General features: G+C 41.1%; 4 protein-coding genes across 4 annotated transcripts; all 4 read right to left on the reverse strand.

Annotated features, from left to right (window-relative positions):
- Positions 1–1,612: 1,612 nt before the first annotated feature.
- On the reverse strand, positions 1,613–2,599 carry LOC139467559 (cyclin-dependent kinase 2 homolog). Its single transcript, XM_071249093.1, has one exon. It carries the CDS (start codon positions 2,597–2,599, stop codon positions 1,613–1,615), a length of 987 nt encoding a protein of 328 aa, XP_071105194.1.
- Positions 2,600–4,342: 1,743 nt separating this feature from the next.
- Positions 4,343–5,329, reverse strand: LOC139467560 (cyclin-dependent kinase 2 homolog). Its single transcript, XM_071249094.1, has one exon. It carries the CDS (start codon positions 5,327–5,329, stop codon positions 4,343–4,345), a length of 987 nt encoding a protein of 328 aa, XP_071105195.1.
- A 1,744-nt stretch (positions 5,330–7,073) lies between these two features.
- On the reverse strand, positions 7,074–8,060 carry LOC139467561 (cyclin-dependent kinase 2 homolog). Its single transcript, XM_071249095.1, has one exon. The coding sequence runs from the start codon at positions 8,058–8,060 to the stop codon at positions 7,074–7,076; it is 987 nt and encodes a 328-aa protein (XP_071105196.1).
- A 2,046-nt stretch (positions 8,061–10,106) lies between these two features.
- On the reverse strand, positions 10,107–11,084 carry LOC139467562 (cyclin-dependent kinase 2 homolog). Its single transcript, XM_071249096.1, has one exon. The coding sequence runs from the start codon at positions 11,082–11,084 to the stop codon at positions 10,107–10,109; it is 978 nt and encodes a 325-aa protein (XP_071105197.1).
- Between the last annotated feature and the right edge of the window lie 4,844 nt (positions 11,085–15,928).

Consider the following 15,928-nt stretch of genomic DNA (forward strand, 5'->3'; position numbering starts at 1 on the left):
TTAAGGAAACACTCATAAAATCTCAAGAAGGGCCCACAAAGTGGATACACGTATCATTAACACTCTGACCAAATATATAGTTATATTCCACGTATTGTCAATAGGTTAGGATAAGGGATGCTACAGAAACTCATTTTTACATGGGATATACCTAGCATTAGAATTAATTTGAAAAAAGAGGGAAATGCTGAAAACATCAATCTATTTAAACTGCCGTTCGGGCAAAAGAAAGCATAAACCCATGTTTGAAGGTATCTAAAAATGAAACAAACAAGAAATGAAATTCGATGGTGGTGTATTCGATACAGGTTCATAGTTGTGTTTTGGACCTTAAGTTTGCATTGTTTCGGCGACTGTTTTCAGCAAAGTAACGTGTTGATAACGTTTGTAATTTTGAGGTCACTTTCACTTTTGGTTTTACTTTTTTTTGCCCGGCAAAACCCAAATTCATGTTTATGTCACACAAGCTGCAAACCGATATGGGCCCGTGAAGATCCGGGGTAGAATAGGTCTTCAGCAACCATCCTTGCCGTACTAGGCGAATATGCTTGTCGAAGAGGCGACCTCCGGGATCGGGTGGTCAGGCTCGCTGACTTGGATGATGCATGTCATCGTATCCCAATTGCGTGGATCGATGCTCCTAATGTCAATCATGGGATTGTCTGGTCCAAACTCGATTACTTTCAGACCGCCGTCACATAGTTGGAATATTGCTGAGTGTGGTGTTAAACAACAAACAAACAAACAAACAAACCGAAATGCGGGGAAAGTATTGACAATGGTAGGAAATCTTGAGACTTAACCAAATATTACCTCGAGGCTTCTCCCAATGGCATGGCCCAATTAATGATATACATATGTATGTCAGGTCAGGGCACGGCTTCACTGACGTGCATTTTCGTCGTTTATGTAACAGTTTCCATTTTGCCTGTAGCCTGACAATAATTGAGAAGCATTTCAAGCATCATTAAAGCTAATAATTGTCTTCAGACCAAAACCTCCGTGATTCCATTGGCACAATAAGCTCTCATCTTGTTCGTTTTGTTTGTTTGTTGTTAAACGCAGCACTCAGCAATATTCCAGCTATATGGCGGCGGTCTGTGATTGGGATACGATGGCATACATCAACCAAGTCAGCGAACCTGACCATCCGATCCCGTTAGTCGCCTCTTACGACAAGCATAGTCGCCTTTTACGGCAAGCATGGGTTGCTGAAGACCTATTCTACCCCGGATCTTTCATCTTGATATAAGCGCATACCTTGTTATTATGAATGCATACCAATATGTTATTAGCGCATGCCATTTTGTTGATCCTCAGGAGGCAACATCGTGTGACTTAGCTGATAACTCATATTGAGACAGCACGTCGTTAAGGAAGGATTGGAAAACAAAACACAAAACTGAATATTTTGATTGTATTGATTCATTACATTTGATATGACAGTAAAACAGTAAAAATAACTGTCCATGAGACACTACACATTCATGAGAAACATTCCTGGAAAATTCTTGATGAAACAGAAATTTACACACTTTCAGTAAGGGTTTTATTGATTAGACAGACGAGGACTGACATTTGTATTGTAACATTATAATTAAACTTGAGAACTTTAATGAAAAGTAGTTGAAAATCGTTTGAAATAGACGTGTTTTAAAGCAACTTTTGCTGTGATTCTTGTCAAAGGATTTAAATCTAGACACTTCTTAATAAGCAACATTAGCTTTCTGTCCGGACTATGAACACCAGATACGTCAGGCTCACTGCGGTCTGGTCCTATAAAGTGTGGCGTCTTCCCCGTCAGAGTTTCATATACAGACGCTCCAAACCTCCATACATCAAATGACTTGATAATATCATCTTGAACATCCCCTGCCTCGTTCTGTGGATACATGCTGTTCTTGCCAAGCCTGGTCGCATCGCCAAAGTTTATAATTTTGACCTTTCCACTCTGTTCAATGAGAATATGGGATGGTGTTATGTCCTGATGGGCTACGTTATTTTGATGGAGATATTGAAGAACGTCCAGGACTTGTTTCATGATTTTCTTGATCGAACTTTGTCTCCGAGCCACACACCTCCTGTCCATGAATTCCGCCAAATTGCACCCGCCGACATACTCGAGTATCAAGACCTGGCGCCCATTGTGTTCAAAGAGGTCGTAGGCCTTGATGATGTTTTTGTGTTGGACCTGACTGAGTATGCTGTATTCATTGGTCCATACTTTTGAAGCTTCGCCCGGCTCGGTGTTTCTTGGGTGTGACACTTTCGCTGCAAACACCTTACCATCCTTGAACACACTGTACACAGTGGCTGAACCACCTGAGCTCATGACTCCCCTGAAGAAGTAGCCACGGATTGTAAGGCCGATGAACGGGTCGTGTGGGAGTGAGCGGAGAACCCCATTCCTTGATTGAAGCTCTAACCGCCAGTCTTCAAGGTGACTCTGGTGACAAGGGATAGACGGGACATCTACGGGAGATGGACTGGACACAGACTCCAGATGTCGCCCCATGAACAAATACTGTCGCCACAGCTCTGCTGCCGCGTTGTGGACATCGTCAGCTCGACGAGGATCTAAAGACAGAAATATTGTCATATTACCATTGTGTACAAAGTACATGGATTATTACATAAAGGTATATAGCAACTACGAAGATGCATGGAAACATAAGTATAAAATGTAAAAGGGAAAACAAAGTAGGAAAAAATTAGGAAAAGTATCAAATAAAGCGATTATAGTGTTAAAATATAACAATAGAATTATGCCGGCTGGCTTAAGACGTTCGGAGATCACGGCCAATAGGTAAGATTACAAAACCAACAAACTACACGTAGTCTTTATATTTGTATTTCGTCCAAAAAGCCTGATCTAATTTGTTTGTTAACAGGGTCGAATGTGAGATCGCAAAAAGGGAGTGTGTGTCACACATTTAATCATTAATTTAAGACTGACATGCACGACTAAGTTAGTTAAACCAAGTATAAGCCTTCTTTAAAAGGTCCCCGCCCAGATAATTCACTAAACATTTAAACCACGTCAGCATAAGTACATTGAGACAGGCAAGACAAAATGGGGTTACTTACCGAACTCCATGTTCAGCAAGGTAATGGAAACCGATGTCCAAAGCAACACTTGAACTTATATTTTGGATCAAATCTCTCCAAATACAGCCGTGAAGAGAAAACACGTGTCGTCTCTGTAAAGTGCAAGACTTTATGTGACGTTTCCTTTCTGTGACGTCACACGTTTATGACGTCATGTGTCTGTGATGTCAGAACAGAATAGCTCTACAAACTGGTTGCCGGCTCTCTCTGCGCGTCCTCAACTTGTATACTTTCTTTTGATCGGCATTTTACAATTTATAAATTGTAGATGACAAAAAAGACAGTTATGATTCTGACCGATGCTTGAATTGGGGTGAGTGAGTGGATTTCAATCTTGAACAGTATAAATATCACGACGTGTCAGCTGGATGTGGCAGGGCAGGTCTTGTCTTAGACACATGATTGAGTGGATATTACAACAGGACGACAGTGACACAGACGCCAGAACCAGTAGATATTACAACAGGACGACAGTAACACAGACGCCAGAACGAGTAGATATTACAACAGGACGACAGTAACACAGACGCCAGAACCAGTAGATATTACAACAGGACGACAGTAACACAGACGCCAGAACCAGTAGATATTACAACAGGACGACAGTAACACAGACGCCAGAACCAGTAGATATTACAACAGGACGACAGTAACACTGCCGCCAGAACCAGTAGATATAAAAACAGGACGACAGTAACACAGACGCCAGAATGAGTAGATATTACAACAGGACGACAGTAACACAGACGCCAGAAGGAGTAGATATTACAACAGGATGACAGTAACACAGCCTACGACAAGCATAGTCGCCTTTTACGGCAAGCATGGGTTGCTAAAGACCTATTCTACGCCGGATCTTTCATCTTGATATAAGCGCATACCTTGTTATTATGAATGCATACCAATATGTTATTAGTGCATGCCATTTTGTTGATCCTCAGGAGGCAACATCGTGTGACTTAGCTGATAACTCATATTGAGACAGCACGTCGTTAAGGAAGGATTGGAAAACAAAACACAAAACTGAATATTTTGATTGTATTGATTCATTACATTTGATATGACTGTAAAACAGTAAAAATAACTGTCCATGAGACACTACACATTCATGAGAAACATTCCTGGAAAATTCTTGATGAAACAGAAATTTACACACTTTCAGTAAGGGTTTTATTGATTACACAGACGAAGACTGACATTTGTATTGTAACATTATAGTTTAAAATTGAGAACTTTAATGAAAAGTAGTTGAAAATCGTTTGAAATAGTCGTGTTTTAAAGCAACTTTTGCTGTGATTCTTGTCAAAGGATTTAAATCTAGACACTTCCTAATAAGCGACATTAGCTTTCTGTCCGGACTATGAACACCAGATACGTCAGGCTCACTGCGGTCTGGTCCTATAAAGTGTGGCGTCTTCCCCGTCAGAGTTTCATATACAGACGCCCCAAACCTCCATACATCAAATGACTTGATAATATCATCTTGGACATCCCCTGCCTCGTTCTGTGGATACATGCTGTTCTTGCCAAGCCTGGTCGCATCGCCAAAGTTTATAATTTTGACCTTTCCACTCTGTTCAATGAGAATATGGGATGGTGTTATGTCCTGATGGGCTACGTTATTTTGATGGAGATATTGAAGAACGTCCAGGACTTGTTTCATGATTTTCTTGATCGAACTTTGTCTCCGAGCCACACACCTCCTGTCCATGAATTCCGCCAAATTGCACCCGCCGACATACTCGAGTATCAAGACCTGGCGCCCATTGTGTTCAAAGAGGTCGTAGGCCTTGATGATGTTTTTGTGTTGGACCTGACTGAGTATGCTGTATTCATTGGTCCATACTTTTGAAGCTTCGCCCGGCTCGGTGTTTCTTGGGTGTGACACTTTCGCTGCAAACACCTTACCATCCTTGAACACACTGTACACAGTGGCTGAACCACCTGAGCTCATGACTCCCCTGAAGAAGTAGCCACGGATTGTAAGGCCGATGAACGGGTCGTGTGGGAGTGAGCGGAGAACCCCATTCCTTGATTGAAGCTCTAACCGCCAGTCTTCAAGGTGACTCTGGTGACAAGGGATAGACGGGACATCTACGGGAGATTGACTGGTAACAGACTCCAGATGTCGCCCCATGAACAAATACTGTCGCCACAGCTCTGCTGCCGCGTTGTGGACATCTTCAGCTCGACGAGGATCTAAAGACAGAAATATTGTCATATTACCATTGTGTACAAAGTACATGGATTATTACATAAAGGTATATAGCAACTACGAAGATGCATGGAAACATAAGTCTAAAATGTAATAGGGAAAACAAAGTAGGAAAAATTTAGGAAAAGTATCAAATAAAGCGATTATAGTGTTAAAATATAACAATAGAATTATGCCGGCTGGCTTAAGACATCGGAGATCACGGCCAATAGGTAGATTACAAAACCAACAAACTACACGTAGTCTTTATATGTGTATTTCGTCCAAAAAGCCTGATCTAATTTGTTTGTTAACAGGGTCGAATGTGAGATCGCTAAAAGGGAGTCTGTGTCACACATTTAATCATTAATTTAAGACTGACGTGCACGACTAAGTTAGTTAAACCAAGTATAAGCCTTCTTTAAAAGGTCCCCGCCCAGATAATTCACTAAACATTTAAACCGCGTCAGCATGATAAGTACATTGAGACTGGCAAGACAAAATGGGGTTACTTACCGAACTCCATGTTCAGCAAGGAAATGGAAACCGATGTCCAAAGCAACACTTGAACTTATATTTTGGATCAAATCTCTCCAAATACAGCCGTGAAGAGAAAACACGTGTCGTCTCTGTAAAGCGCAAGACTTTATGTGACGTTTCCTTTCTGTGACGTCACACGTTTATGACGTCATGTGTCTGTGATGTCAGAACAGAATAGCTCTTTAGACTGGTTGCCGGCTCTCTCTGCGCATCCTCAACTTGTATACTTTCTTTTGATCGGCATTTTACAATTTATAAATTGTAGATGACAAAAAAGACAGTTATGATTCTGACCGATGCTTGAATTGGGGTGAGTGAGTGGATTTCAATCTTGAACAGTATAAATATCACGACGTGTCAGCTGGATGTGGCAGGGCAGGTCTTGTGTTAGACACAGGATTGAGTGGATATTACAACAGGACGACAGTGACACAGACGCCAGAACCAGTAGATATTACAACAGGACGACAGTAACACAGACGCCAGAGCCAGTAGATATTACAACAGGACGACAGTAACACAGACGCCAGAACCAGTTGATATTACAACAGGACGACAGTAACACAGACGCCAGAACCAGTAGATATTACAACAGGACGACAGTAACACAGACGCCAGAACCAGTAGATATTACAACAGGACGACAGTAACACTGCCGCCAGAACCAGTAGATATTACAACAGGACGACAGTAACACAGACGCCAGAATGAGTAGATATTACAACAGGACGACAGTAACACAGACGCCAGAGCGAGTAGATATTACAACAGGACGACAGTAACACAGCCTACGACAAGCATAGTCGCCTTTTACGGCAAGCATGGGTTGCTGAAGACCTATTCTACGCCGGATCTTTCATCTTGATATAAGCGCATACCTTCTTGTTATGAATGCATACCAATATGTTATTAGCGCATGCCATTTCGTTGATCCTCAGGAGGCAACATCGTGTGACTTAGCTGATAACTCATATTAAGACAGCACGTCGTTAAGGAAGGATTGGAAAACAAAACACAAAACTGAATATTTTGATTGTATTGATTCATTACATTTGATATGACTGTAAAACAGTAAAAATAACTGTCCATGAGACACTACACATTCATGAGAAACATTCCTGGAAAATTCTTGATGAAACAGAAATTTACACACTTTCAGTAAGGGTTTTATTGATTACACAGACGAAGACTGACATTTGTATTGTAACATTATAGTTTAAAATTGAGAACTTTAATGAAAAGTAGTTGAAAATCGTTTGAAATAGTCGTGTTTTAAAGCAACTTTTGCTGTGATTCTTGTCAAAGGATTTAAATCTAGACACTTCCTAATAAGCGACATTAGCTTTCTGTCCGGACTATGAACACCAGATACGTCAGGCTCACTGCGGTCTGGTCCTATAAAGTGTGGCGTCTTCCCCGTCAGAGTTTCATATACAGACGCCCCAAACCTCCATACATCAAATGACTTGATAATATCATCTTGGACATCCCCTGCCTCGTTCTGTGGATACATGCTGTTCTTGCCAAGCCTGGTCGCATCGCCAAAGTTTATAATTTTGACCTTTCCACTCTGTTCAATGAGAATATGGGATGGTGTTATGTCCTGATGGGCTACGTTATTTTGATGGAGATATTGAAGAACGTCCAGGACTTGTTTCATGATTTTCTTGATCGAACTTTGTCTCCGAGCCACACACCTCCTGTCCATGAATTCCGCCAAATTGCACCCGCCGACATACTCGAGTATCAAGACCTGGCGCCCATTGTGTTCAAAGAGGTCGTAGGCCTTGATGATGTTTTTGTGTTGGACCTGACTGAGTATGCTGTATTCATTGGTCCATACTTTTGAAGCTTCGCCCGGCTCGGTGTTTCTTGGGTGTGACACTTTCGCTGCAAACACCTTACCATCCTTGAACACGCTGTACACAGTGGCTGAACCACCTGAGCTCATGACTCCCCTGAAGAAGTAGCCACGGATTGTAAGGCCGATGAACGGGTCGTGTGGGAGTGAGCGGAGAACCCCATTCCTTGATTGAAGCTCTAACCGCCAGTCTTCAAGGTGACTCTGGTGACAAGGGATAGACGGGACATCTACGGGAGATTGACTGGTAACAGACTCCAGATGTCGCCCCATGAACAAATACTGTCGCCACAGCTCTGCTGCCGCGTTGTGGACATCTTCAGCTCGACGAGGATCTAAAGACAGAAATATTGTCATATTACCATTGTGTACAAAGTACATGGATTATTACATAAAGGTATATAGCAACTACGAAGATGCATGGAAACATAAGTCTAAAATGTAATAGGGAAAACAAAGTAGGAAAAATTTAGGAAAAGTATCAAATAAAGCGATTATAGTGTTAAAATATAACAATAGAATTATGCCGGCTGGCTTAAGACATCGGAGATCACGGCCAATAGGTAGATTACAAAACCAACAAACTACACGTAGTCTTTATATGTGTATTTCGTCCAAAAAGCCTGATCTAATTTGTTTGTTAACAGGGTCGAATGTGAGATCGCTAAACGGGAGTCTGTGTCACACATTTAATCATTAATCTAAGACTCACGTGCACGACTAAGTTAGTTAAACCAAGTATAAGCCTTCTTTAAAAGGTCCCCGCCCAGATAATTCACTAAACATTTAAACCGCGTCAGCATGATAAGTACATTGAGACTGGCAAGACAAAATGGGGTTACTTACCGAACTCCATGTTCAGCAAGGAAATGGAAACCGATGTCCAAAGCAACACTTGAACTTATATTTTGGATCAAATCTCTCCAAATACAGCCGTGAAGAGAAAACACGTGTCGTCTCTGTAAAGCGCAAGACTTTATGTGACGTTTCCTTTCTGTGACGTCACACGTTTATGACGTCATGTGTCTGTGATGTCAGAACAGAATAGCTCTTTAGACTGGTTGCCGGCTCTCTCTGCGCATCCTCAACTTGTATACTTTCTTTTGATCGGCATTTTACAATTTATAAATTGTAGATGACAAAAATGACAGTTATGATTCTGACCGATGCTTGAATTGGGGTGAGTGAGTGGATTTCAATCTTGAACAGTATAAATATCACGACGTGTCAGCTGGATGTGGCAGGGCAGGTCTTGTCTTAGACACATGAATGAGTGGATATTACAACAGGACGACAGTGACACAGACGCCAGAACCAGTAGATATTACAACAGGACGACAGTAACACAGACGCCAGAACGAGTAGATATTACAACAGGACGACAGTAACACAGACGCCAGAACCAGTAGATATTACAACAGGACGACAGTAACAAAGACGCCAGAATGAGTAGATATTAAAATAGGACAACATTTACATCGGAATGAGTAGATATTACAACAGGACGACAGTAACACAGGCGCCAGAACGAGTAGATATTACAACAGGACGACAGTAACACAGACGCCAGAGCCAGTAGATATTACAACAGGACGACAGTAACACAGACGCCAGAACCAGTAGATATTACAACAGGACGACAGTAACACAGACGCCAGAACGAGTAGATATTACAACAGGACGACAGTAACACAGACGCCAGAACGAGTAGATATTACAACAGGACGACAGTAACACAGACGCCAGAATGAGTAGATATTACAACAGGACGACAGTAACACAGACGCCAGAACCAGTAGATATTACAACAGGACGACAGTAACACTGCCGCCAGAACCAGTAGATATTACAACAGGACGACAGTAACACAGACGCCAGAATGAGTAGATATTACAACAGGACGACAGTAACACAGACGCCAGAGCGAGTAGATATTACAACAGGACGACAGTAACACAGCCTACGACAAGCATAGTCGCCTTTTACGGCAAGCATGGGTTGCTGAAGACCTATTCTACCCCGGATCTTTCATCTTGATATAAGCGCATACCTTCTTGTTATGAATGCATACCAATATGTTATTAGCGCATGCCATTTCGTTGATCCTCAGGAGGCAACATCGTGTGACTTAGCTGATAACTCATATTAAGACAGCACGTCGTTAAGGAAGGATTGGAAAACAAAACACAAAACTGAATATTTTGATTGTATTGATTCATTACATTTGATATGACAGTAAAACAGTAAAAATAACTGTCCATGAGACACTACACATTCATGAGAAACATTCCTGGAAAATTCTTGATGAAACAGAAATTTACACACTTTCAGTAAGGGTTTTATTGATTAGACAGACGAGGACTGACATTTGTATTGTAACATTATAATTTAAAATTGAGAACTTTAATGAAAAGTAGTTGCAAATCGTTTGAAATAGACGTGTTTTAAAGCAACTTTTGCTGTGATTCGTGTCAGAGGATTTAATTCTAGACACTTCTTAATAAGCGACATTAGCTTTCTGTCCGGACTATGAACACCAGATACGTCAGGCTCACTGCGGTCTGGTCCTATAAAGTGTGGCGTCTTCCCCGTCAGAGTTTCATATACAGACGCCCCAAACCTCCATACATCAAATGACTTGATAATATCATCGTGAACATCCCCTGCCTCGTTGTGTGGATACAAGATGTTCTTGCCAAGCCTGGTCGCATCGCCAAAGTTTATAATTTTGACCTTTCCACTCTGTTCAATGAGAATATGGGATGGTGTTATGTCCTGATGGGCTACGTTATTTTGATGGAGATATTGAAGAACGTCCAGGACTTGTTTCATGATTTTCTTGATCGAACTTTGTCTCCGAGCCACACACCTCCTGTCCATGAATTCCGCCAAATTGCACCCGCCGACATACTCGAGTATCAAGACCTGGCGCCCATGGTGTTCAAAGAGGTCGTAGACCTTGATGATGTTTTTGTGTTGGACCTGACTGAGTATGCTGTATTCATTGGTCCATACTTTTGAAGCTTCGTCCGGCTCGGTGTTTCTTGGGTGTGACACTTTCGCTGCAAACACCTTACCATCCTTGAACACACTGTACACAGTGGCTGAACCACCTGAGCTCATGACTCCCCTGAAGAAGTAGCCACGGATTGTAAGGCCGATGAACGGGTCGTGTGGGAGTGAGCGGAGAACCCCATTCCTTGATTGAAGCTCTAACCGCCAGTCTTCAAGGTGACAAGGGATAGACGGGACATCTACGGGAGATGGACCGGACACAGACTCCACCAGTCGCCCCATGAACAAATACTGTCGCCACAGCTCTGCTGCCGCGTTGTGGACATCTTCAGCTCGACGAGGATCTAAAGACAGAAATATTGTCATATTACCATTGTGTACAAAGTACATGGATTATTACATAAAGGTATATAGCAACTACGAAGATGCATGGAAACATAAGTGTAAAATGTAAAAGGGAAAACAAAGTAGGAAAAATTTAGGAAAAGTATCAAATAAAGCGATTATAGTGTTAAAATATAACAATAGAATTATGCCGGCTGGCTTAAGACATCGGAGATCACGGCCAATAGGTAGATTACAAAACCAACAAACTACACGTAGTCTTTATATGTGTATTTCGTCCAAAAAGCCTGATCTAATTTGTTTGTTAACAGGGTCGAATGTGAGATCGCTAAAAGGGAGTCTGTGTCACACATTTAATCATTAATTTAAGACTGACATGCACGACTAAGTTAGTTAAACCAAGTATAAGCCTTCTTTAAAAGGTCCCTGCCCAGATAATTCACTAAACATTTAAACCGCGTCAGCATGATAAGTACATTGAGACTGGCAAGACAAAATGGGGTTACTTACCGAACTCCATGTTCAGCAAGGTAATGGAAACCGATGTCCAAAGCAACACTTGAACTTATATTTTGGATCAAATCTCTCCAAATACAGCCGTGAAGAGAAAACACGTGTCGTCTCTGTAAAGCGCAAGACTTTATGTGACGTTTCCTTTCTGTGACGTCACACGTTTATGACGTCATGTGTCTGTGATGTCAGAACAGAATAGCTCTTTAGACTGGTTGCCGGCTCTCTCTGCGCATCCTCAACTTGTATACTTTCTTTTGATCGGCATTTTACAATTTATAAATTGTAGATGACAAAAAAGACAGTTATGATTCTGACCGATGCTTGAATTGGGGTGAGTGAGTGGATTTCAATCTTGAACAGTATAAATATCACGACGTGTCAGCTGGATGTGGCAGGGCAGGTCTTGTGTTAGACACAGGATTGAGTGGATATTACAACAGGACGACAGTGACACAGACGCCAGAACCAGTAGATATTACAACAGGACGACAGTAACACAGACGCCAGAACGAGTAGATATTACAACAGGACGACAGTAACACAGACGCCAGAACCAGTTGATATTACAACAGGACGACAGTAACACAGACGCCAGAATGAGTAGATATTAAAATAGGACAACATTTACATCGGAATGAGTAGATATTACAACAGGACGACAGTAACACAGGCGCCAGAACGAGTAGATATTACAACAGGACGACAGTAACACAGACGCCAGAGCCAGTAGATATTACAACAGGACGACAGTAACACAGACGCCAGAACCAGTAGATATTACAACCGGACGACAGTAACACAGACGCCAGAACGAGTAGATATTACAACAGGACGACAGTAACACAGGCGCTAGAACGAGTAGATATTACAACAGGACGACAGTAACACAGACGCCAGAACGAGTAGATATTACAACAGGACGACAGTAACACAGACGCCAGAACGAGTAGATATTACAACAGGACGACAGTAACACAGACGCCAGAACGAGTAGATATTACAACAGGACGACAGTAACACAGACGCCAGAACCAGTAGATATTACAACAGGACGACAGTAACACAGACGCCAGAATGAGTAGATATTAAAATAAGACAACATTTACATCGGAATGAGTAGACATTAAAATAGGACAACATTTACATCGGAATGAGTAGACATTAAAATAGGACAACAGTTGCATCGGAATGAGTAGATATTACAATAGGACAACAGTTACATTGGAAACAGTAGACATTAAAATAGAACAACAGTTACATAGGAAGGAGTAGACATTACAACAGGACAACAGTTACATCGGAAGGAGTAGATATTAAAATAGGACGACAATTACATTGGAAACAGTAGATATTAAAATAGGACAACAGTTACATCGGGAGGAGTAGACATTACAATAGGACAACAGTTACATTGGAAACAGTAGATATTAAAATAGGACAACAGTTACATCGGAATGAGTAGACATTACAATAGGACAACATTTACATCGGAAACAGTAGATATTAAAATAGGACAACAGTTACATCGGAATGAGTAGACATTACAATAGGACAACAGTTACATCGGAAGGAGTAGACATTACAATAGGACAACAGTTACATTGGAAACAGTAGATATTAAAATAGGAAAACAGTTACATCGGAAGGAGTAGACATTACAATAGGACGACAATTACATCGGAAGGAGCACATATTACAAAAGGACGACAGTTACATCGGAAATAGTAGACATTAAAATAGGACAACAGTTACATCGGAAGTAGATATTACAGTAGGACGACAGTTACACCAGTATGAGTAGACATTACAATAGGACAACAGTTACATCGGAAAGAGTAGATATTACAATGGGAAGACATTTACACAAGAATGAGTAGATATTAGAATAGAACAATAGAGCTTTGTCAGCTTCTATCCTTTGTTATTTTCCACCTTTTGTTATCTTATCAATTTTGTTGTCCTTACATGTACATATATTTGCTCTCTGCCTCATGGCATTCATTCACCTGATAAAGGAGTAAGCATATACTCCGAAACGTTGTGTTCCTCATAATAAAGCAGTTGACATCCATATATTCTCTTCCTTATGTGTATCACTTCTACATACAGGGGCAATTGAGTTCGGGCCCCTTCAACACCTCGGCTGATCGTGAGGTAACTCTACATGGCCCTTCAGTGTAATTGATGGCGCACCTCACATCACAGCCATTCTGTGCAATATTTTAGCATTCCTGTTGAAATAATTATTGGCCTCAAATACCGGCTCTTTGAAACGCTTTCGCTAAATGAGAGAGACGAGTTTCTAGAACGGTTGCCATAATTCCAAAATCATAATTACAAATAATCCCAATGTTCCATAACGAGAATTGTGCGTGCTAAAATTATCATTAAGTGAACTACTATGCTTAAATTCTATACTTTCGAACTCAAAAATTGGATTCGGTGTAATTACGAGAAATAAATTGTACATGATCCACTGGGTGCCTGTTGTCATGGCAATGCCGATGGCCACCGAAGACGATCTCCCATTCTTGCCTGAGTGGACATATAGTGCCAAATGGGACCAGTTAGAACGTGTAATTAAGTCAAAGGCAAATTATAGCCAAGTAAAATCACAATGAAGAGAATTTCAATTATATAAATTCAAATCCCTGGCATTTATTTAAAGTAATCAATTGTCTTTGATTCTCGGATTTGGTTTTATGTGCGTTCAAGTGTCGATTAATTACCAAAAATATTCCCAAGGACGTCTAAATGGTAATGGTGTGTCGACAATATTTTTATTCTTAATGTCCGTCTTCAATTCTTTGTATTTTCATTAAAAGCCGTAGTTAACGTTAATGGCTATTCGATAACGCAGGGTATAAATAAATCAGTCGATTGTTTGAGCCACGTGGTGTCTCATTGCCGAGTTGAAGCACGGCAAACCAACCAATCACAAGACAGCATGCGAAGCTAAGAGGGAAATTTGGTGCGGAGATGTCATTGCAAAAGCTTTGATGCAGACGATAGGAGGAGATATACGTCTGCCTTGCAGAGGAGACTGTCAGATCCCGCCAAATAGTCTCGTTCAGCTGGGATGTCGTGTAATCCTATCCAAGCCCAAGCAACAGGACCGCCATTACCTCCTTGTCGTGTGTCCACTCTGCTGGAGTCGTGCTGGGACGCCGACGTTGTGGAAAGACCAAGTTTGCCTCGTCACCTGACAATGGCGGCAGGAGTTATGATTTATATTCTGTAATATCGCTTGTAATACATCGGTTCTGCTTCATCTAGGGTAATTTTGTCTGTAAGAGGCGTAGGAAGTGGTGATTCCCATTTGGCGCTCGCCAACCTGCGTCCGAAGTTAGCTCAAACTATCCTTTTGATAAACAGACTTATTACTTGTCCGTTTGTTGATTAACAAGACACAGATTTGGTATTTTTAGGTTGCAAAGTAAGTTAGATGGTTAGTCACAAAAATAGTGAATGACACTCATCTTTGTTTTCATTATGATTGGTTAAATATAAACGGTAGAAATATTATTGTCCCTGATACTGCCCTCTCCATTATTGTCCATCACACTGCCCTGTTCATTATTGTCCACGACACTACACTATCCATGACACTGTTCTGTCCATTATTGTCCATGACACTGTTCTGTCCATTATTGTCCATGACACAGCCCTGTCCATTATTGTCAAAGACATTGCCCTGTCCATTAATGTCCATGACACTACCCTGTCATTTACCCTCAATGATATTGCCATGTCCATAACACTGCCCTCTCCATTATTGTCCATGATACTACCCTGTCTATCATTGACAATCACACTACCCTATTCATTATTTCCACGAAACTACCCTATCCATTATTGTTCATCACACTATACTGTCCATTATTGTCAATGACACTATAATGTCCATTATTGTCCATGACACTATACTATCCACTATTGTCCATGAAACTACCCTGTCTATCATTGACAATCATACTACCCTATCAATTATTGTCCATGACACTACCCTATCCTTTATTGCCCATGACATTTGCCTGTTCATTATTGTTCATGAAACTATCCTGTCTATCATTGACAATCACTCTACCCTATTCATTATTTCCACGAAACTACCCTATCCATTATTGTTCATCACACTATACTGTCCATTATTGTCAATGACACTATAATGTCCATTATTGTCCATGACACTATACTATCCACTATTGTCCATGAAACTACCCTGTCTATCATTGACAATCATACTACCCTATCAATTATTGTCCATGACACTACCCTATCCTTTATTGCCCATGACATTTGCCTGTTCATTATTGTTCATGAAACTATCCTGTCTATCATTGACAATCACT

This window comes from Haliotis cracherodii, unplaced genomic scaffold (genome assembly GCF_022045235.1).
Source record: "Haliotis cracherodii isolate W230 unplaced genomic scaffold, xgHalCrac1.p SCAF_2, whole genome shotgun sequence".
Classification (NCBI taxonomy): domain Eukaryota; kingdom Metazoa; phylum Mollusca; class Gastropoda; order Lepetellida; family Haliotidae; genus Haliotis; species Haliotis cracherodii.

Bases quoted from the DNA above. Each gene is read 5' to 3' on its own strand.
- LOC139467559 (XM_071249093.1), bottom strand. From the start codon at position 2,599: ATGACAATATTTCTGTCTTTAGATCCTCGTCGAGCTGACGATGTCCAC.
- LOC139467560 (XM_071249094.1), bottom strand. From the start codon at position 5,329: ATGACAATATTTCTGTCTTTAGATCCTCGTCGAGCTGAAGATGTCCAC.
- LOC139467561 (XM_071249095.1), bottom strand. From the start codon at position 8,060: ATGACAATATTTCTGTCTTTAGATCCTCGTCGAGCTGAAGATGTCCAC.
- LOC139467562 (XM_071249096.1), bottom strand. From the start codon at position 11,084: ATGACAATATTTCTGTCTTTAGATCCTCGTCGAGCTGAAGATGTCCAC.